Source organism: Silurus aristotelis (assembly GCF_946808225.1).
Source record: "Silurus aristotelis genome assembly, chromosome: 1".
Taxonomy (NCBI): Eukaryota; Metazoa; Chordata; class Actinopteri; order Siluriformes; family Siluridae; genus Silurus; species Silurus aristotelis.
The window spans coordinates 56954-80538 of NC_139574.1; the positions used below are offsets into that span (position 1 = coordinate 56954).

Consider the following 23585-nt stretch of genomic DNA (forward strand, 5'->3'; position numbering starts at 1 on the left):
CAAACACCGCTAATTCATGGCTGTGGCCCTTGACGTCGATCCCAACCTCGAGCAACCGATCCTTCTTCAGTCAACAGTAGCCCAATTTCCACCGGTACCCTGTTGGTTAACGATACCTGTGGTCTTTTGTAACCCGGGCCTCGACCGATCCGGTATGAAATTCTGATTTGTCATCCGCATATTTGATTTGGCACATGTTTTACACTGGATGCCCTTCATAACAAAACCCTCCACATTTATCTGGGCTTGAGACACTGAGAGTCACCTGACCTGTAACCCTAATGGCTGGGTTCTAATCTAGCATTACTGTCATTCCCCTAAACTAAACTTATGTCTGAGAGACTTAAAGTGAATTTTTGCATGAGGCAGTCAGCTGATCAAAATCCCACTGATCAGCCAGGCCACTCAGCTGGTTTGGGTTCTTCTTATTTTATTACATATTCGGATCAAATCAGTTTTTTAAACAGGCTCTAAAGAAACACCTATTTCTATTAATGGTGTTGGTCAAGAGGAGGTAATTTACAAAACAGAATATATAAATAAATGTTTTTCTTAATATTTTTGCAAACATTTTTGTAATAATTATTTTTAATTCTCATTTTTGCAACCAGAAAAAAATTCAATGCGCTTTCATCAGCTTGTTTTGAAGTGTGAGAGTAAAAGTGGCAGCACACCACTGGGAAATGTAGTCTATATGCTCTTCCAGCTACAAGTCTTTTTTGTGTTTAAAGGATGACAAAAAAAACTAATGCTCTTTACTTAAATATTGAAAACTGAATTATTATATAGGCTATAGGCTTAGTAGGACGTCAGCAGATTCTGGGGGAAAAAAACAATTCAAACCAGAACATCTTACACCAACAACCATGTCAAGGTTAAAAGTCAAGGAGATCTGTCATGATCTTCTGATTTTGCGGCGCACACTTTCGGTTTCACGAGGCACGCTTCTGGGTCGGTGGCCATCTTGCAGTTTTTTTCCCGCAACACCCAGTATTTAAGGACACCCAAGACTTTTAACTCTGCCAGATTATCTCACCAGCTTTTCACATCCCTGGGATATTCCTGTTCCAGATCCTGTTCCTGACCTCTGTTCTGCCTCTGCACTATTTTGTACTCTGGACGGTTTTTGGTTTGTTTGAGCTGCCTATATTGCTCTGTTTGCTGGCTCTTGGATATTTAAACAATTTTTAGATTTTCTACTGTTATGGATTTGGTTTTGTCTCTGCCTGTAATTTGGTTATTCTGCTCACTCCCTCCATTAAAGACTGCTTTCTCCATACCCCTGTTGCATCCTGCATTTGGTCCTTCCAGTCACCGTAGTTTCTCAAAAGATCACACTTTCAGATTTTCGAGGTGAACAATAACTGAAGGGGCTCTTGACCTTTAACTGGTATGATTTATGCACAATGCTTCTGTTACAGGATTTGCTTTTTGGAAAACTGCATGAAGGTGTTCTTATGAAAGTGGATGGTATGTTAAGAATGTAACAGCACATGCATGTTTAATCTGCTGCTTATAGGTAAATATTATAATCCAGCTATTATCTCACTCTTACCAGTTTACTGTATGATTTTGTGAAATGATGTAAAAACCACACACTTTTTTTTTAATTTAACTTACGTTATTTAAAATAACAGAATTTCACAAAGGGTATTATAATTTATTATAATTATATTGAGTCATCAGTCAAGAATAACATTTACATTTAGAAAGCAAATAAATCTTTACTTTAAAATGGCACTTGATTTGTGTAAATATTTTTGTTTTAAATGTATAGTACTTTTAACACTAGACATTGTCCCGAAGCAGTTTTACATAGAAAAAAGTGTGTGAGGAGTAGTCTGTAAATGTTTTTTTTTGTGTGTGTGTGTGGGTGTGGGTGTGTGTAAAGGCATTACATATATTACATTTTTAGTTACACCACACCATGTACATCTATCTGTATATATGAACTACATCTGTGATGAGAGTAAGGTGATGGAGGAGAAGAGGGAATGCATGTTGGGTGGGTGAGTGGGGGTGTTTGTATGGTGGGGTATACAGATGTGGCCTGAATGTTAGAGAGTTCCACTCTCCACTGTAAAATCCACTTTCATCTTCTGTTTCTCCATCACTGTCTCAAGCTCTGTTGCCTTTTTGACATCCTTAGAACAAAAACATATCATTTATTAGTTTATAATTTATAAATACCATTTGTGTGTGTGTGTGTGTGTGTGTGTGTGTGTGTGTGTGTGTGTGTATGTGTGTGTGTGTGTGTGTGTGTGTGTCCACCTCCAACAGAGCTTTCTGGACAGCAACTTGGCTGTACACTCTCGCTCCTTCATCAGGAATGACAGCACGAAGCTCCTCTTTATTCAGAGAAAAGAGCTGAGCTCCTGTTAAGACACGAAGACACTGCACAGTTCTACACACACACACACACACACAGATAACAGCTAGATTATTATTAAGTCTGTAACAGTGTAAACAAATATACAAGAGGCAAAGATTCACACAGGTCACTAGTGAAATCAAAGGGAATTAGACTAACACAGTAAGGTGTCCAAACACACATTATTCATCATTGGACAGTTCAGCATATTTTGGACCCAGGTCAAATACTCTTTTGTCATGACTGAACTAAGTTAATTGTTTTACACAGTAATCCTTCAGTGTAATTTTACCTATTAATGCTCACCAGTCACAAGACTTTTTACAGGTCAACTACATTCACCTAATTATGTGCCTACACTAATAACTAATCATTCTAATAAGTTTATAATTCAGTTCAGTGAAATGTTATTTTTATACTGATTTTAACTATGGCTTTACTGGCTTGTTCATCAGGAACAAACTTAAACTTATAAAGAACATCTTATTTATTTTGATCACCACATTATCTGTGTAAAGCTGCTCTGAGACAATGTGCATTGTTAAAAGCGCAAAACAAATAAAAATTTACTGAATTGAATTGAATATGGACACAGTCCCAAAAGCAGGTTTAGAGAAATAAATAATTATAATTATATTTATATATATATACACACAGTGAGGAAAATAAGTATTTGAACACTCTGCTATTTTGCAAGTTCTCCCACTTAGAAATCATGGAGGGTCTGAAATTGTCATCGTAGGTGCATGTCCACTGTGAGAGACATAATCTAAAAAAAAAAATCCAGAAATCACAATGTATGATTTTTTTAACTATTTATTTGTATGATACAGCTGCAAATAAGTATTTGAACATTTGAGAAAGTCAATGTTAATATTTGGTACAGTAGCCTTTGTTTGCAATTACAGAGGTCAAACGTTTCCTGTAGTTTTTCACCAGGTTTGCACACACTGCAGGAGGGATTTTGGCCCACTCCTCCACACAGATCTTCTCTAGATCAGTCAGGTTTCTGGCCTGTCGCTGAGAAACACGGAGTTTGAGCTCCCTCCAAAGATTCTCTATTGGGTTTAGGTCTGGAGACTGGTTAGGCCACGCCAGAACCTTGATATGCTTCTTACAGAGCCACTCCTTGGTTATCCTGGCTGTGTGCTTCGGGTTATTGTCATGTTGGAAGACCCAGCCTCGACCCATCTTCAATGCTCTAACTGAGGGAAGGAGGTTTTTCCCCAAAATCTCGCAATACATGGCCCAGGTCATCCTCTCCTTAATACAGTGCAGTCGCCCTGTCCCATGTGCAGAAAAACACCCCTAAAGCATGATGCTACCACCCCCATGCTTCACAGTAGGGATGGTGTTCTTGGGATGGTACTCATCATTCTTTTTCCTCCAAACACGTTTAGTGGAATTATGACCCAAAAGTTCTATTTTGGTCTTATCTGACCACATGACTTTCTCCCATGACTCCTCTGGATCATCCAAATGGTCATTGGCAAACCTAAGACGTGCCTGGACATGTGGTTTAAGCAGGGGAACCTTCCGTGCCATGCATGATTTCAAACCATGACGTCTTAGTGTATTACCAACAGTAACCTTGGAAACGGTGGTCCCAGCTCTTTTCAGGTCATTGACCAGCTCCTCCCGTGTAGTTCTGGGCTGATTTCTCACCTTACTTAGGATCATTGAGACCCCACGAGGTGAGATCTTGCATGGAGCCCCAGTCCGAGGGAGATTGACAGTCATGTTTAGCTTCCTCCATTTTCTAATGATTGCTCCAACAGTGGACCTTTTTTCACCAAGCTGCTTGGCAATTTCCCCGTAGCCCTTTCCAGCCTTGTGGAGGTGTACAATTTTGTCTCTAGTGTCTTTGGACAGCTCTTTGGTCTTGGCCATGTTAGTAGTTGGATTCTTACTGATTGTATGAGGTGGACAGGTGTCTTTATGCAGCTAACGACCTCAAACAGGTGCATCTAATTTAGGATAATAAATGTAGTGGAGGTGGACATTTTAAAGGCAGACTAACAGGTCTTTGAGGGTCAGAATTCTAGCTGATAGACAGGTGTTCAAATACTTATTTGCAGCTGTATCATACAAATAAATAGTTTAAAAATCATATATTGTGATTTCTGGATATTTTTTTTTAGATTATGTCTCTCACAGTGGACATGCACCTACGATGACAATTTCAGACCCCTTCATGATTTCTAAGTGGGAGAACTTGCAAAATAGCAAGGTGTTCAAATACTTATTTTCCTCACTGTATATATATATATATATATATATATATATATATATATATATATATATATATATATATATATATATATATATACAGTCGAACCCACTTATCTCGACCTCGGTTAACTCGCCAACCCTATTAAGTCGACGTTTTTGAAATGGAACTGCCAAATTCTCGCTTTGTTGATTCTTTTATGTCGCCGAACCCTAATATCTCGAGCACAAGGGGGGGGCAAATTTGACACTTAACGTTGGTTATCTCGATTGGCGCTGTGCAGCCGCAGAAGTACTCGCGGTAGTGGCGGAAAAATCAAGTCTTACAGATGCTACAGGTGTAGGATAATTTTTATAGCTGTGTGTCAGAGTGAAATTACTCGAGAATTAAATTTTTACACTGGTTAGCATGTCTACACCCCGCACGTTTTTTGTGATTTTGTGAGCGATCTTTGTGTTTGCAATGTTGGAGAATATAATAAAGGTTTGTATTGAGAATTGACGGTGGTTTGTATTGTATACTGATAAATCTCTGCTGTTAGTTGGTGCACATATGCCTTTTGTTGTTAAATGTTATATGATGAACGGGAGGCGAAAGCCGAAGTGAAAGCAAAACAGTTTATTGCAACACAGGGCAAAGCCAAACACAAACACTCGCCTTGAAAGTGAATAATTCGGTGGTGCGCTCTGGGAGCGCGGTTCACTAAGTCCCAAACTGAAAAAAGGAAGTCTGTATATATAATCCACGGGTGCGGGAGAACGTGGGATGAGCAGCAAAAGCATAGAATTAACAACGGCAGGATCGGGGGAATCCGGGATGCGCTTTGGGAAGAAAAGCGCAGCCTTTGAAAGAGTGCGGTGTCCGAGTGGGAAGGCACATACCGGAATACGCATGAGCGATAACAACGACCGCCGTGAACCCACATATACCAACAATAACGAACGGTGAGAGTGTGGAAGTGAGGGGTTTAAATAGGAGCTGGTGATGAGTGCTAAATGTGCGCGATTAAAGCAGGAAGCTTCAGAGAAAGCGGAGGTTTGACAGCCGCCGAAGGGGGCGTGGCAGGTGGTTTCCTGACAGTTAACAAAGATGCATGTACATTTTTATAGCATGCCTTCATCAAACAAATCGCGGCAACGCTGTTGTGTAAAAAATACTCAAAAAACACGTGCATGTACATTCTCATTTATTAACGCACATGTATAATGAATAATTTATTCCTTGTTATGATTAGGGAAAGCAACCTGAGATGGTATGGGGAAGAAAACCAAAGAGTTGAGGTTGAGGTCATTGTTGAGTTTATCAACTGCTAAATAATGTAAACTCAATTGTAAAACTGTTAATGGCAGCTACAGTCCGAAACCTTTTTGCAGACTGTTTACATTTACTAAATCCATCTTTAAGGTTATGTAATATTAAATGACTGTGTTTGTTGCACTTTTTTAAACTTACGGTTCATTAAAGCCTTTCCCACGTAGCCAGGCCTCGACCTCAGCAGGAGGTGAGTGATAGTCCAGAGGAAGTGAGGTATCTGTAGACCGAGGGATGAACAATGGACGAGACAATGCTGTTTTGCCACTGGTCAGCCTCTGCAGCAGTTCATCATTAACCTGCATCACTAAGAGCACCAGAGAGACCGGGATAATTAGTGCAATGTTTGTTTGTGTATAAATTAAAGTGTGTATTATGTGGGTACCTTTCTCTGTGTCCTCAGGAAAATGTTGAGGTGGCAGGGCAATGCTGCGAGGTCGTGAGGTGTTGAGGTCTGAGGTCATGCGAAGAGAAGTGGGCAGAGACAAAGTGCTTGTCTTTTGCATTGGAGGTGGTGCTGGAGCCTGTTGGAAAGACACAAAAAAAACAGAAATAGAAAGAAAGAGATAGAACCCCAGTGTCAGGTTTATGTTGATTATGTAGACACAATTATGAAGTTCAAATATAATAGTTAGATAAATAATCAGACAATTAACTAGAGATCTTTCTGCATTATTAAAGTGTTGACAACTATATAGTTTCATATTCTGTAAACATTTAGAACCTGACAATGAGGGATGAATGATGCTGAGAGCATTTGGCCTGGGGTATGTAGATGTTTCCTGGTTCTCTACAATACTTTGTGTGTGTGTGTGTGTGTGTGTGTGTGTGTGTGTGTGTGTGTATTATATATATATATATATACCTTGGGTGGTTTGTTGGGCCCCAGACTCTCTATGTGAGAAACAGGCTCCAAAATGTTAAAGGGAACAAAACCAACTTCATTAAACCTGTTACGACACTTCCACCATCGTTTAGATGATTCAATCACCTGAGAGAGGGAGACAGATAACAAAGCTGAGACAGTTCTAGTAAGTTAAGAAGGGATAAAAGGGAAGAATGGGTATTCAGACAGGCCGGTGGATTGACAATGTGATAAGGGAATAGGCAGTCATGCTAGCTAGCTAAATAGACAGACAAACAAACAGAAGGTGGATTTGCAGTCAGATAGATACAGACAGGACAGGACAGTTATCATTCAAACATGACTACATTGATAGGTGGATGGGTAGACAGACTGCTATGGACCAACATATACTGTCTATAAAATATTCATAATGAAGTGTGTAAATGTTTTTTTAAGTTAACAGTTTTGTATTTTTTCATTATTTGTGTGTGTTTAACAGACCTCTAGTGTCTCTCCCTGCAAAACTGAGAGCTCGCTGCTGTTCCGAGCCACAAAGTCATAGCTGCAGCTGTACAATCTCTCCTTCATTGGCCCACCATCACTGTGAGGAAAGAGAAAAAAATGACTCAGCTGACTCTACAACCACACTGAGAACTACAGAACCACACCAACAATAGCACAAGCACAATAGATAAGCTAGAGCTACACACAAGAATACAGAACTACACTAATGACTAAAGAGCTTCACAGAGAATTACACAATCACACAGAATGTACAGAGCAAGAGTCAGAGGGATAAAAACTGATGCTTGTTAAATATTTTGACAAAAAGAAAATAAATAAATTTTTAGGAGCAAATGCAGCTAGAAGTAAGAAATCTGACTATCTAAACTCTAAATGGTCTATTTGTTTCATCATGGGCAGCAGTAAATGTGATTGTGAATGTAAATATATTGTGATTATTGGCTCTAACTCTACATGAGCACATCGGCCCTGTTTTAATCAGTGGCTCTAACTCTACATGAGCACATCGGCCCTGTTTTAATCAGTCTACACTGCTCACAATTAAATCTCACACTGATTATAAAATACTACTACTGACGTATAAACCACTGAATGGTCTCAGATCACATCACAGTTTTCAAGAGAACTTTTGTTCAGATATAATTCAACACAGATTTGGAGGGATCATGGATATGGAGTGTTTGGTGAACTGGGATATTTGGATGCTGTCGTCTCCTCACTTTCACACGTTCACTCAGGTTTGTTGATGGTGGTGTGGTGGGTCGTCTCTTATCCCAGAGATCCTCATGTATGTGTTTCCTTCTGGTTCTCCATTTTAGTTCTGCTGCTACAGGGAATCTTACCAGAGTCCAAACTGCACAGTGACAATAACTTTCATACACCAATAAAGAGACTTAATAATTCTTATTTCTCTCTCACTCTTCCTGACAAGATAAACATGCTCCTGAGGTTCCAGTGATCAGTGATCCACCAATCCTGTCTGTTCCACATCAACAGCCTAAAAATCCATGAAGTTACTGAGCAACATTTGAGGATGAATTTTGACTGTAATTGATATTAACAGACTCTTACAATGGCTCAGGACTACAGTTATGCATCACTAAACAGTACACATCCACTATGATAAAGAATGGACAAAGCATGGACAAAGAATGGACATTCGGTGGCACCCAGATAGGGATGAGGTTCCCTCTTGAGTCTGGTTCCTCTCAAGGTTTCTTCCTTCTGCATCTCAGGGAGTTTTTCCTTCACCACAGTCTCCACCGACTTGTTCATCAGGGACAAACTTACACTTATGAAGAGCATCTTCATTTTTTATCACCACATTATCTGTGTAAAGCTGCTCTGAGACCATGTTCATTATTAAAAGCTCAATACAAATAAACATGAATTAAATTGAACTAAACAGCTTTGCTGTGTCTTTAATCATTGAGGTTTATTATACTCACACTTCTGTGTTCTCTACTGGATTCAGAGGAACTGGGGGCTGAACAGAACTCCTAAACTGCAAACAAGGAAAAATAGAAGCTGTTATACATACTTTTAGAAATTATTGTTAAATTGAGGCATTTTACACACAAACATGCACACGCTCACACACACACACACACACACACACACACACACACACACACTGTGAGTGATCATCCTTTCAGAGCACTTTACAATGGAACAACAGCTGCTGGTGTTCTGCACCAATCTCTTGAAAGAGAACCTTTAAGATTGTAATTGTTTGTTCAGCACTGTCTGTGAGGTCAGCTTCCCCATCACTTGGTTAAATAATTGTTTGTCTATATATCCTTCTCTCAGAATGAGAGGTAAGTACACTTTAAGGATCTTCTCTGTTCTGGCACCGAGGTGGTGGAATGAACTTCCCCTAGAAGTTCCGTACAGCAGAGTCCCTGACTATCTTCAAGCGACGATTGAAGACCTTCATCTTCCTGAAACACTTAAATTAGCACTTTCTAAGTTTGCTTTGTAGAATTCAAGAGTTATATTTATATTAAGTTTGTAATCTGGCGTACCAGTGTAGATTTATTCATTACTATAGACTCAAAGCACTTTTGTACGTCGCTCTGGATAAGGGCGTCTGATAAATGCCGCAAATGTAAATGTAAATGTAAATGTAAATGTAAATGTATATCAAAGTGGAGCATCAACTCATAATTTTAGCACCATTCCACTTTGTCCACACAGAAAAGAAATGAAATAGAAGTTTTAGCGCTGAGTAGAAAAAAATAATTGCACATAAATTGAATGCTTTTAACATTTATGAAATATGAGAGGCATTAAGAACTCTCTCATTCAACACAATACTCATCCCAACAATAAATAATCAGCAAATAATTTGTTTTACATCTTGTCACTGGTAGATGATGCCAATAGGCAAGCATTTTTTATATTTATTCTAAAACGTTTCCTTGTGACATTTTAATATATTAGCATTTATAGCATGCTGAATTTTAAATAATAAATGTCAGAATGTGCTGATTGTCTTTTTATAACATCTGCTCTGATTGTATATATTTATAAACTTAATCAGGTAAGTGTATTGTTAGAATATTGTTTTTGTAGCCTGTGCCTATTTCTGCCTTTTTCTTTCTTTTTTTTTTTTTTTTTTTTATTATATATGTGTTTTTCCTTAATTGCCCAATCAAATCTCACCATTGTGTTCCTTGTCTGTCATTACTTCCCATTGCTTCCACCTGTGCTTCATTAGCATCAGTGTGTTAAAATTGATTCCTTGCTTGGTATTTGTTTTGTCTCACCTGCTCTCTGTAGGACATTCATGATCCTGAGTTGTGTTTTTATAAAAATCAAATGGCAGTAAAATAAAGATGCACCTGTAAACAGCTGTGAGCACTTTAAGGTTTAATGCATGACTGTAATGATTACCGCTAGCTTTGCCTGCTCTTCATCTTTGTTGTGTTCTACTTGGATGGGATCAATCCAGCCCTCAAGCTCTGCCCCAGGTGGTTTCCAACCATTCAGAAACACAGGAGTGTATGAAGAAACACCTAATGCTAACCTGAGACACACAAATACACAATGTGTGGTTAGTAACTGTATATGTATGTAAATGTACACTATCTGGTCAACGGTAAAGTTGGTATAGTATTTGAATTTGGTTGCTTTTAAACTTGTTTTTTTTTCTGTGAGGGTTGAAGTAGATACATTTAAGTGTCCTACAAAAAAAGCCAAACTTGAACACCTTTGGCATGACCTGCAACCCGACGTCCTCACCTAACATCAGTGTCTGATCACACTAAAGCTTTTTGACCTGAATAACCACTAATCCTCACAGCCACAATCTACTGGAAAGCCTGGGATGGAATGTTCAACACGTACATACTGCTGTAACAGGTCAGGTGTCCACATACTTTAGGTCACATTGCACATTAGCATGAGAGAGAGAGAGAGAGAGAGAGAGAGAGAGAGAGAGAGAGAGAGAGAGAGAGAATGTGTGTGTGGGGGGGGGGGGGGGGGTGTACCCTGATTGTGTCCAGTAGCTCCCCAGTGAGCTCCAGAGTGCATGTTCTTGCAGTGTTAGGTTTTCTTTGAGTAGTGTGATTGCCCCCACTGTTAATGCTGGACTTCTCACTGATGCTGCTAATGCAGGGCTTCCTGTAGTCCTCACGATCTGTACAAATAGACAACAAGGTACATAATGTAGTACACAAGTCTCCAGGGTGACAGGGCAGAATGGCAGTTATTTTTAGGAACTATTAAGGAATGTGGGCTCACAGCTTCTACAACCTGTTTACTACTCATGCTAATCCCTCCAGACTAGGAAAAGTTTGTAATTGTCCTACTGCAGTATAAATGTGTGCTTAATATAATTACCGTGATGTATGATCGTATTGGGTTCAAGTACATTTAAGAGGTGCTATTATTTTGGCTTAACGGCCAAAGAGCTACACAGTTAGAGGTTATCTGAATAGTAGAGGGTCCTAGCAAGACAATGCTTTCAACACCTCATCATGAAATAGTGCTAAGCTAAGAAACATGTTGTCTATATCTGATGCAGAGAAGCTCGTGGCTTCCAGAGAAGCTTGTGGCTTCCTGTTAAGTTTCAAAAACCACTATAAACTACTGCTACTTACCTACAAAACACTAAATGGTTTATCTCCATGTATCTCTCCAGTCTTCTAACACGCTACAATCCGTCACGCTCCCTGAGATCTCAAAACTCTGGACTTCTAGTAGTTCCAAGAATAGCAAAGTCCACTAAAGGTGGTAGAACATTCTCACATTTGGAACTCTGGAATAGTCTTCCTGACAGTGTTCAGGGCTCAGACACACTCTCCCAGTTTAAGTGCAGATTAAAGATGTATGTTTTTAGCGAGTTCTACACATAACACACATCACATCATAACCTTGTGCTCCAGAACATCTGATCACATCACATTATCAACTTGTGCTGTTAATATCATGAACAGCAGCTACGCTAATTCCTTTCCACTGCTTCTCTTTCTCTACCCATCCAGAGGCATCCTGAGCTTGCTCCAGCTCCAGTCACGTCCCACCTCATGAGAATTGTGAACCTTTAAAGATGTAGATGCCTACAACCATCCCAAATCATCTAGAGACGTGCCATTTGGATTTCACCTCATGTGGAGTTTGGACACTGGACCTCTTTGGGTGTTTAAAAGCTCTGGCATGGAGAAGCCGTTGTTGGATCTGTGATGATCTCAAATGTTGAGCTATTTTATGAGTTGCTTAGTAGTTCCTGGTTTCATAATCTCAAATTGTATAAGACTGTATACAATAAACTCCAATATACCAATATACCCCATGTCCCTTCTCTGCACAAGTCACAAGTTTACTCAATGCCACTGTCTCTAAACCATACAACATCTCAGGTCTCACCACAGTCCTATAAACTTTCCCTTTCACTCTCACAGATACTCTTCTATCACAAATTACTCCTGCTATCAATCTTCTCCACCCACTCCACCCTGCCTGCACTCTTTTCTTTAATTCTCTAACACACTCTCCATTACTTTGCAATGTTGACCCCAGGTACCTGAACTCCTCCACCTTCTCCACCTCATTCACACACATGTACTCTGTCTTACTCCTACTGACTTTCATTCCCCTTCTCTAAAGCATGTCCACGGAGACTCCTGTCTGACCTCGTCCATCAACCTGTCCATCACCACTGCAAGCAGGAAAGGGCTCAGAGCCGATCCTTGATGCAGTCCAACCTCCACCTTGAACCAGTCTGTCGTTCCTACTGCACACTTCACTGCTGTCACACTGTCCTCATACATGTCCTACACCACCCTCACATACTTCTCTGACACACCAGACCTCCTCATACAATACCACAACTCCTCTCTCCACCCTGTCGTAGGCTTTCTCTAAATCCACAAACACACAATGCAGCTCCTTCTGACCTTCTCTATACTTCTCCATCAACATTCTCAAAGTAAATAATGTGTCTGTGGTGCTCTTCCTCAGCATGAAACCATACTGTTGCTGACAGAGAGTCACCTCTTCTCTCAGCCTGGCTTCCACTACTCTTTCCCAGAACTTCATGGTGTGACTGATCAACTTTATTCCCCTGTAGTTACTGCAGGTCTGCACATCTCCCTTATTCTTAAAGATCGTTACCAGCACACTCCTTCTCCATTCCTCAGGCATCTTCTCACCTTCCAAAATCCTGTTAAACAATCTGGTTAATCCACTGCATCTCTCCTAAACATCTCCATGCTTCTACCGGTATGTCATCTGGTCCAACCGACTTTCCACTCTTCATCCTCTTAATTGCTGCTCTCACTTCCTCCTTACTAATCCTATCCACTTCCTGCTTTACATCTTCACATCATCCAACTTTCTCTCTCTCTCTCTCTCTCTCTCTCTCTCTCTCTCTCTCTCTCATTTTCCTCATTCATCAGCTGCTCAAAATACTCCCTACATCTTCTCAATACACTCTCCTCAGTAATCAACACATCTCAATTTGTGTTGCTCTAACTTGCCGCACATCCTTCCCAACTCGGTTCCTCTGCCAGGCCAAACGGTATAATACACTTTTCTCCTTCCTTAGTGTCCAACTTCTCATCCAACTTGGCTTTCACCACATCCCTCTTCACCTGCTACCGCATCTCCTTTAATCCTGCCTACTTTTCCCATCACTCTGCCAATCCCAATTCTGTTTCTCCAACCTCTTTCTCCTTCTGCTCTCCTGCACTTCCTCATTCCACCACCATGTCTCTTTGTCTTCCTTTCTCTTTCAAGATGTCACAACAAGTACGTATCTATCTGTCTCCCTTATCACTTCTGCAGTAGTTGCCCAATCATCCAACACCTCTTCACCACCACTGAGCCCCTATCTGACCTCTTCCCGGAACCTCACACTACACTCTTCCTCCTTCAGTTTCCACCATCTTATTCTTCTTTCAATCCTTACTTTCCTCCTCTTCTTCTTCACCTACAAAACCATTCTACAGACCACCATCTGATGCTGTCTAGCTATACTGTCCCCTGCCAACACTTTACAGTCTCCAATCTCCTTCAGGTTGCATCTCCCACATAAAACATAATCCACCTGTGTGCACCTTCCTCTTATACGTCACCCTATGATCCTCCTTCTTCTTAAAATAAGTGTTGAGCTACACTCTTTTGAGCCACTACACTCTTACTGTACTCTTCCTTCAGAATCCCCCCTACACCATTTCTCTTTCCATCCACACCATGATAGAACAGTTTAAACACCTCCAATGTTCCTGCTCTTACTCCCTTTCCACTTGGTCTCCTGAACACACAACTTATCTAAATTTCTCTTCTCCATCATATCAGATTCCTCTCTCCCTTTACCAGTTATAGTACCAACATTTAAAGTACCAACCAAAACCTCCACTCTCCTCCACTTCTCCTTTCCCTGCTGTCTCTGTAGACGTCTTCCTCCTCTCCTTCTCCTCCTTCAGCCAACAGCAGCACAATTGATATCACCTTAATTCTAAACCAAACTAAAAGAGGCCATATGTCAAAGTGTGATGATAAAAGCGCACAGGTGTGTATACTGTATGTACATACAGGTGGCCTAATAAAGTTTATATTCTTAATAATCACACACCCACAAAATATTTTAAATCTCATATGTCAAAATGCTTTTTGTTACATTTCATAATAACACAATGCAGTAGACATGCTATCAATTGCATGAGTGTGTACACAGTGAGAAACACACACACACATACACACACACACACACACACAGACACACACACAGACACACACACTTACCATGTCCAGAGGTTTGAAGATGTGGTGTAAAAGTTCATCTGATGTGGGATTAGCAATGGCCAAGTTTAACCTCGCCTGAAATTCCAAAACATGTCCATTAATATCTCCATTTTACACCAGTTAGTGTTAGCAATGATGTGTGTGTGTGTGTGTGTGTGTGTGTGTGTGTGTGTGTGTGTGTGTGTGTGTGTGTGTGTGTGTGTGTGTGTGTGTTTTTTTTACCAGAAGACAGAAACTGTATTTGAATTTCTGGAAGATCTGGAGGAACTCAACTTCAGGAGGAGTTTTAGCTTTAGCACTGAGCAGGTCATCTACAAAAAAACACACAATTATTTAACTAGTTAGTCAATATGTCAAGATAAATAATGAACCTTTCTCTCCTTATGTTTTAACTAACCCTCCTTCTTCCTACTCTTTTTCTTCTTGTTTCTCTGTTCCAGGATGTTCTGAGCTTCAGCTGCCTGCTGCAGTTTTGCCATAAACATCTCAATCTCCTCAAAACAATGATTTAACATGTCCTAGAGACAGGCCAGAAAAAAAGACCAGATTAAGAGAGTTATTAGTCATGCTGAGTTATAAGTAGATTAATATGTGAGCTAAAGGTGTAAAAAACACACGCGTACACACACACAGAAACTCACCACCTCCTGCTGTGCTTTTAGAAGTGCCTTATCAGGCTGACCATTCAGCACTCCATTAGCTAGAGAGAGAGAGAGAGAGGTAAACTAAAAGTAGATTTATGTGAAATAAAAATAAAACAATAAAGGAATACAATGTTTCCCCCAGGATGAGACAGGTTGCTTCCTAAACCAAGCGGTATTGAATATGACCTGTGATTATAAGGACATTTGCATAATTTAAAAACAGATATTCCAATATTCATAGTTCAGTGAAATATGGTGAAACTTTGGGATGTTTATCCAGTGTGATCATTATAACTGAAACATTGTGTTTTCTAATGTAACATCTTCTTTTAAGATCTTCTGTGGACATATGTATTAATTACTATGGATAGTATCAGTTGTACTCAAATCATGTAGTTGAGTTAAAGTAGAGAAACACTCATTACAATATTACTACAGTAAAACTAAAAGTGCTCGCTTTAAATTATGAAAAATATATGATTTATTATGGCTATAATGTTTCTATTATCATTTTTTTATCACAAGATTCTTCACCTAATCACCTCAGTTTATGTGAAAAGACTTGAATGTGACTCAGCACACTGATCTATTAATAGAATGATATTAATGACTCAAACACTGATTGATTTCTTTTATAATTATCCTGAACACAAAACCTTATTTTCTACTACTTTAATAAATTGTGTAAATGAGGTCACGTGTGAGTTTGAGTCTGTAGTTTCTTCATTATTTATTCCTCTCTAAATGTTCTGCTTGATGTTGAACTGATGCTGAACTGTATGTTGGTGATCAGTAGATTCACCAAGCGCCGATCAGAACACATGTAAAACAGAGCGTGCGCTCGACCCTGATTGGTGACTCGCTGCGTGTTTCATCAGTTACGTTTTTAACCTCATTAATAAAAACGAGCGACTGATTTCACTAAATGTAGCTGAGTAAAAGATATTTTACTTCACTACATTTGAAGGTCAAAGTTAAAGTCTCCCCAAATGGAAATACTTCAGAAAAGTACAGATAAGTGAAAAAGTTACTAAAGTACAGTAACAAATTAAATGTACTTATTTTCTGTCCACCACTTGATAGTACTTAATATAGACTGTATATAATCTGGATTATGGCAGATGTACAGGACCAAATGTACTCTTCTGTTACTACAGTTTTAATTAAAAGTGTTTTTTAAAACACACATTGTTCAACCAGAACTCACATTCTGCACAGTGCATCTGGAAATATCACAGCTCTTCACTTTTTCCACATTTTGTTTTGTTACAGCCTTATTCCAAAATGGATTTAATTCATTAATTTCATCAAAATTCTACAAATACCCCATAATACACCAGGAACAGATGGAGTTTCACCAGCCTGTCTAAGAACCTGTGCAGACCAGCTGGTGTCCATATTTTCACAACCTTTAACAGATCACTGGAACTTTGATGTGCCTGCCTGCTTTAAATGTTCCATCATCCCCATACCAAAGAAACCTAAAACTCACTGGACTTAATGACTACAGACACATTGCTCTACATCTGGGTTAGGGTTCTGTGGTCATGAAGTCATTTGAGAGACTGGTGTTGGCTTAAATGAAGGACATCACTGGACCTCCTGCAGTTTGCTTACTAAGCAAACAGGTCCGTGGATGATGCAGTGAACACGGGAGTGCACTTCCTCCTGCAACATCTGGACAAACCAAGGACTTACACAAAGAACCTGTTTGTGGACTTTAGTTCGGACTTCAACACCATCATCCCAACAATCGTCAAGACCAAACTTACCAAGATCTCCTGTCAGTGGATCAGCAGCTTTCTGACAGATATGAACAGATAAGGAGACTGGGAAAAATTCACGTCAACCAGCCGTACTATCAGCACTGGTGCCCCCCAGGGATGTGTTCTCTTCCCACTGCTATTCTCCCTGTACACCAACCACTGCACCTCTACAGACCTTTTGTCAAGCTCCTGAACTTTGCAGATGACTCTACAGTCATCAGCCTCATCGATGACGGCGATGAGTCTGCATGCAGAAGCAAGGTTTTGCAGCTGGCTGCCTGTTGCAGTCATAACAGCCTGGAGCTTAACACACTGGACATGGAGATGAGAACAGTGGAGATGATTGTGGATTTCAGGAGAAACCCCCCTGCACTCCCCCCATTTATCATTATAAACAGCGCGGTGGCAACAGTGGAGTCATTCAGGTTCCTGGGCACCACCATCTCTTGGGTGGTACTAAAGTGGTACAATTACATCTACTCTATTGTTAAAAAGCTCCAACAGTGGATGTTCTTGCTTCACAAGCTAAAGAAGTTCAACCTGCCACAAGAACTGCTCAAACAGTTTTACTTAGCCATCATTTAATAAAAGTCTGGTTTTGGGCTCAGCTACAAAATCAGACAGTAGACTACAGAAGACGGTTCAAATTTCTTAAAGGATTATTGGTGCTCCCCTGCCCACACTACAGGAACTGAACACATCTAGAGTGAGAAGAAAGGGCTCAGAAAATCATGCTGGATCCCAGTTCCTGATGCTGAAAAACATCACCAAATGCTACATGCTTCACTGTAGGGATGGTATTAGCCAGGTGATGATCGGTGCATGGTTTCCTCCAGACATGACATTCAGGCCAAAGAGTTCAATCTTTGTTTCTCATGGTCCTTCAGGTGCCTTTTGTCAAACTCCAGCTGGGCTGTCATGTACCTTTTACTGAGGAGTGGCTTCCCTCTGGCCACTCTACCATACAGGCCTGATTAGTGGAGTGCTGCAGAGATTCTTCTTCTTCTGGAAGGTTCTCCTCTCTCCACAGAGAAGCCCTTCTTCCCCGATCACTCAGTTTGGCCGGGCGGCTCTGTGCCTCAAAACAATCCTGTCTGAGGTCTATAGACAGTTCCTTGGACTTAATGGCTTGGTCCAAATCATGTCCAATCCACTGAATTTAGCACAGCTGGACCTAAATCAATTTGTAGAAACATCTCAATGATGATTAGTAGAAACAGGATGCACCTTCAATTGAACTGAATTAAACCTTAGCTCAATTTTTAGTGACATTGCGAAGGCTGTTAATACTATTTTTTTATTTGTAAAAAATTTGCAAAGATTTCAAACAAACTTATTTCATGTTGTCATTATGGGTAATTGTTTGTAGAATTATGAGGAAAATAATGAATTTGATCCATTTTGGAATAAAGCTGAATGCACTGTATATATTAGTGTTTCCTGCTCTAACACATGTGACCTAAGAAACATGATCATTAACAGCCCTGAGTTTAAGAGTTGTGTTAGATCAGGGAGTGCAGTTCTTTATGACAAGGGATGGGAACCTGTGCTATAAAAAAAACACTTATTAAAACCATGATTCATCCCTTAAATGTCCTGTCCACAACTAGTGCAGGTGTGTCAGATCTAGGACTACTTTAAAGTGTGAACTGAGACATTGTTTTAAAGTCTGTGTTCTGCTCTCACCCGTTCAACTTTCAATATCCACCATCCTCAACCTCAGCCTGATCTTACCTTTTGGTATGGAAACTCTGATTGAGTTAAGTCAGCGGTCCAGCAGGAAACAACAAAACATTTACATATGGACCAAGAAAGAATCAGCACACCGGTATATACTTAAATCTGGTATGAGTTAATACTTTTGTATATCCTAGCTCACCTATAAATCCTAACACTCTGATACGTTTTTTCTCAGCTGCTTTGGACCGTTCTTTAAATCATCCTTAATATTTGCAAACCAGTAAAGTGCATTTCTCCCAGCAATGTGTACAAAGAGCACAAAACATTGGATTTCTTGCAAAAGTATGTACTTTTCTCAAAATCTTTAGTTCATCTCTTAAAAGTGTTTGTGTCAAAGAACATCTCATTCCCATCAGAATAAAAAGTCCTTCTGTGAATGTTTACAAACACAATCTTCACAATGTTTAGTTGTGTTAGTATGATGCTGCACAGTTTCAGTATTTCTTGATATAAACTATAGTTTGGATAAAAATTATTGAAATTTTTCATTTCTTCTGTTTGGCATCTATGAATTTCAGCAGCACAAATGTATTTATTTGATTGCATATTTAATTTATAATAAGTGTAAGATACCCGACAGGATTTACACTTTTGCCGTACTGTAATATTGCCTGTTCTTTTTTTAGTTATTCGTCCATTTTCAGAAATTGTAATTCTGTGTTTTGTTGTCAATTGAAGGTTCACAAGATTCATCTTTGAGCTGTTTTAGAGAACTGGTTCATCATTGGTTGATCTGATGCTGTTACTCGCCCGCCTTCATTAGTGACATTAAAGATTCATCTGCACAATTCATCAATTCAACACATTTACAAAATAAAAGTTGAATAGAAATTTTAGATGACTGATTCTGACAACTGGTTTAACCATTTCACATTAAATTACTTATACAATGACCTGATGCTGAGATGTTTTGTGGGCACACCTGTTTAAGCTCTATTACTTCATAACACATCTTTTTTACAAGCTCACTGGTGTAACTGAAATTGATACCTGAAATTATAATAAATAAAATTCATGTTATGTAACACCTCTATAACTGAAGACCTGTATCGCTTTTTACACCTGTCCTGTATAATAAACAAGCAAATCAAACACACCCATTTAAACGAAAAGCACCGGTATACACCTTTATATCACACCTGCATAACACAACACACCTCTATACAACACCCTTAATACAATAATGCACCTGTGTAATTGATCACACCTGTACAGGTATTCAGGCCGGGCTTCAAACTCATATATTACTCACTATTCCAATACAGCATGATATTAGAACAGGAATCAGAGAAGCACAGAGAGAGACAGAAAGTGTCCAACATAGAGTGAGAGACTGAGTGAAAGAGAGACAGTGAGAATGAGACAGAGACATTGAGGCAGAGTAAGACAGAGAGCATGAGGCAGAAAGACTGAGAAAAAAAGAGTGAGACAGAGAGTGAGAAAGAGACAGAGAGAGAGAGACAGGGAGGGTGAGACTGACAAAAGGGCTGAGACAAAGAGTGAGACAGGTTCTTACCTTTAATGTTGTTATTGTGTATGTGGTTTGGGGGCTGTGGATTCGGGGAACTCAGAATATGATGTCCTTCCATCTACATGTGAAGAAGTGATAAAGAAACATTATTACTATTTTTACACATTTCTGTAGACAGGTCAAGATTTCTTTACATTGAATGGTAAATAACTTATCTATCTTGCTGTGAATATTTAATAAACTGAAGAGAAGAGAAGAGAAGAGAAGAGAAGAGAAGAGAAGAGAAGAGAAGAGAAGAGAAGAGAAGAGAAGAGACTTTTTTGTCACATGTACTTTACAGCACAGTGACATCTTTTTGCATATCCCAGCAATGTTAGAAAGCTGGGGTCAGTACACAGGGTCATTGTTGATACAGGGCCTCTGGAGCTTAAACCAGGGCTATTCCTCTATTACCACTATAACCCTAACCCTCTATAACCATATTCCACTATTCCCATAACCTCAATAACCTCTATAACCCTATTTCTCTATAACCCTAACCCAAATATAACATCTATAACCCTAACCCTCTATAACTCTAACTCTCCATTACCATTATAACCCTAACCCTCAATAACCCTCTATAACCCTATTCCTCTATAACCCTAACCCTCTATAACCCTAACCCTCAGTTACCACTATAACCCTTACCTTCAATAACCTCTATAACCCTAACCCTCTACAATCCTATTTCTCTATAATCTTAACCCAAATATAACATCTATAACCCTAACCCTCTATAACCCTAACCCTCAATAACCTCTATAACCATAACCCTCTATAATCCTATTTCTCTATAACCTTAACCCTAACCCTCCATTACCACTATAACTCTAACCCACTATAACCTCTATAGCCCTAACCCTCTATAACCATAACCCACTATTAACCTAACCCTCTATAACTCTAACCCACTATAACCACTTTAACCCTAACCCTCTATAACCCTATTCGCCTATAACCGTAACCCAAATATAACTTCTATAACCCTATTCCCCTATAACCTATATTCCTCTTAACCCTCCATTTACTCTAAAACCCTAACCCACTATAACGCAAAAACCTTTATAACCCTCTATAACCCTAATTCTCATAACCCTAGCCCTCTATAACCATAACTACCTATAACCTTTATAACCCAAACTCACTAAAACTCTATAACCTTAACTCTCTATAACCCTAACCTACTATAATCTCTATAACACTAACTCTTTATAACCCTAACCCTCTATAACCTTGTTCTGCTATAACCCCAACCCACTATAACCTCTATAACACTAACTCTTTATAACCCTAACCCTCTATAACCTTATTCCTCTATAACCCTAACCCACTATAACTGCTATAACACTAACTCTTTATAACCCTAACCCTCTATAACCTTGTTCTGCTATAACCCTAACCCACTATAACCTCTATAACACTAACTCTTTATAACCCTAACCCTCTATAACCTTATTCCTCTATAACCCTAACCCACTATAAGCTCTATAACCCTAACCCTCTATAACATCTATAACCCCAACTTTCTTTAACCCTAACCCTCTATAACCTCTATAACCCCAACTCTCTATAACCCTAACCATCTATAACCGATTCCTCTATAACCCCAACCCACTATAACCCTAAACCTCTATAACCTCAATAACCTCAACTCTCTATAACCCTAACCCTCTACAACCTGATTCCTCTATAACCCTAACCCACTATAACCTTTATAACCCTAAACCTCTATAAAACTTTGACTTAAATGTAATGTTTAAATATCATTATAGCCTTATAATATGCACATGGATGTGTGTGTGTGTGTGTGTGTGTGTGTGTGTGTGTGTGTGTGTGTGTGTGTGTGTGTACAGTAATACATAGTCATTCTCACGATACACACTGTAAAACCTAAAACCTCTACATCCTTTATAAACACACACACACACAGATTGATCCGTAGTTTAACCCACACACTGCAATATCACACAACTTCAGAGTGACTCAATCAGAGCATTCTGTACACTGTCTCTCTCGCTCTCTCTCACTCACACACACACACACACACACACACACACACACACACACACACACACACACACACACAGAAACATGTTTAAACAGTGTAAAAAATTGCAAAATAAATTATAAACACATCTGACACTATCACTGTTACTTGCATGGACAAACACATCTCACACACACACAAACACACACACACAAACACAAAGTAAATAATGTTTTTTATCACCACATTATCTGTGTAAAGCTGCTTTGAGACAATGTTCATTAATAAAAGCGCAATACAAATAAACATGAATTGAATTGAATTGAAAATAACCCTACCGTGTTTTGATTCTCTAAATATTCTTGAAATAGTGCAAATCTTTCTCTCTCTCGCTCTGACTCACTATTTCTGTCTGTGCCTCCACAAGGTTGTCCTTCTCTCTCTCTCTCTCTCTCTCTCTCTCTCTCTCTCTCTCTCTCTCTCTCTCTCTCTCTCTCTCTCTCTCTTTTTTTGCCCCACCCCTCTGTCACACCTTCTCAGGTTATGCTGTAACAGGTACAACAGGTTTTCCCACCTTCTCTCTCTCTCTCTCTCTCTCTCTCTCTGTGTGTGTGTGTGTGTGTGTGTGTGTGTGTGTGTGTGTGTGTGTGTGTGTGTGTGTGTGTGTGTGTGTGTGTGTGTGTGTGTGTTTGTGTGTGTGTGTTTGAGAGAGAGAGAGACCAAATGAGAAATTACTGACAGGTTAGTCCAGTAGCATAATCAGTAAAGCGATACAACACACCTTATGTTTAATGAGCTCTGCTTCAAACAACCACACACTCAAACACACAGTGATACAGGAAAGAATTTGAAAACTCCTGGTATACCAGATCACAGAATATTTATTTATTTAATTAATCTGTATTTCTAGAGTTAAACAATTCTTAAAAAATGTTATAAATAATGTTAAAGTTTAAGTTTATTGCTATAGCACTTTTTACAATGGACATTGTCTCAAAGCAGCTTAATAGAATTTAAGAATTATAGAGCAAAAACTTTTTAATATAAGTGGATTAGAGACCCTTCAGATCTACTTTGTTTCCTAATAGTAACCTATTAATAAAAAAGCTAGACTTGAATACCGAGACTGTGTCAGAGTCCAACTAATTGGAAGGCTGTTCCATAACTGTGGTGCTTTTTAAGAGAAAGCTTCACCTCCATTGTAGTTTTTACTATTCAAGGTACCAACACATAGCCTGCACACTTTGATGAAAAGTGATGTGTTTGATCAGAATAGACAGACGGTTCTCAGGTACTGTAAGGCAATGCAGTATGAGGTAGGGTTCTGTAGATAGGGTTTTAATAAGTGCTGCATTATGAACTAACTGGAGCTTGTTCATGCACTGTGGCAAAGTGTAGCATCG

At 39.3% G+C, this 23585-nt stretch overlaps 1 protein-coding gene across 1 annotated transcript; it reads right to left on the minus strand.

The window, feature by feature from the left end:
• Positions 1 to 1646: 1646 nt before the first annotated feature.
• On the minus strand, positions 1647 to 22656 carry eps8l1b (EPS8 signaling adaptor L1b). The gene is made up of 15 exons (XM_083547005.1): positions 22521 to 22656; positions 20199 to 20271; positions 15174 to 15232; positions 14930 to 15050; positions 14755 to 14843; positions 14533 to 14607; positions 10776 to 10924; positions 10180 to 10312; positions 8733 to 8788; positions 7261 to 7360; positions 6778 to 6903; positions 6298 to 6436; positions 6054 to 6219; positions 2272 to 2404; positions 1647 to 2144 (listed from the first exon to the last, which is right to left on the minus strand). Exons 2-15 carry the CDS (start codon positions 20269 to 20271, stop codon positions 2058 to 2060), a joined length of 1506 nt encoding a protein of 501 aa, XP_083403131.1. The 5' UTR covers positions 22521 to 22656; the 3' UTR covers positions 1647 to 2057.
• Between the last annotated feature and the right edge of the window lie 929 nt (positions 22657 to 23585).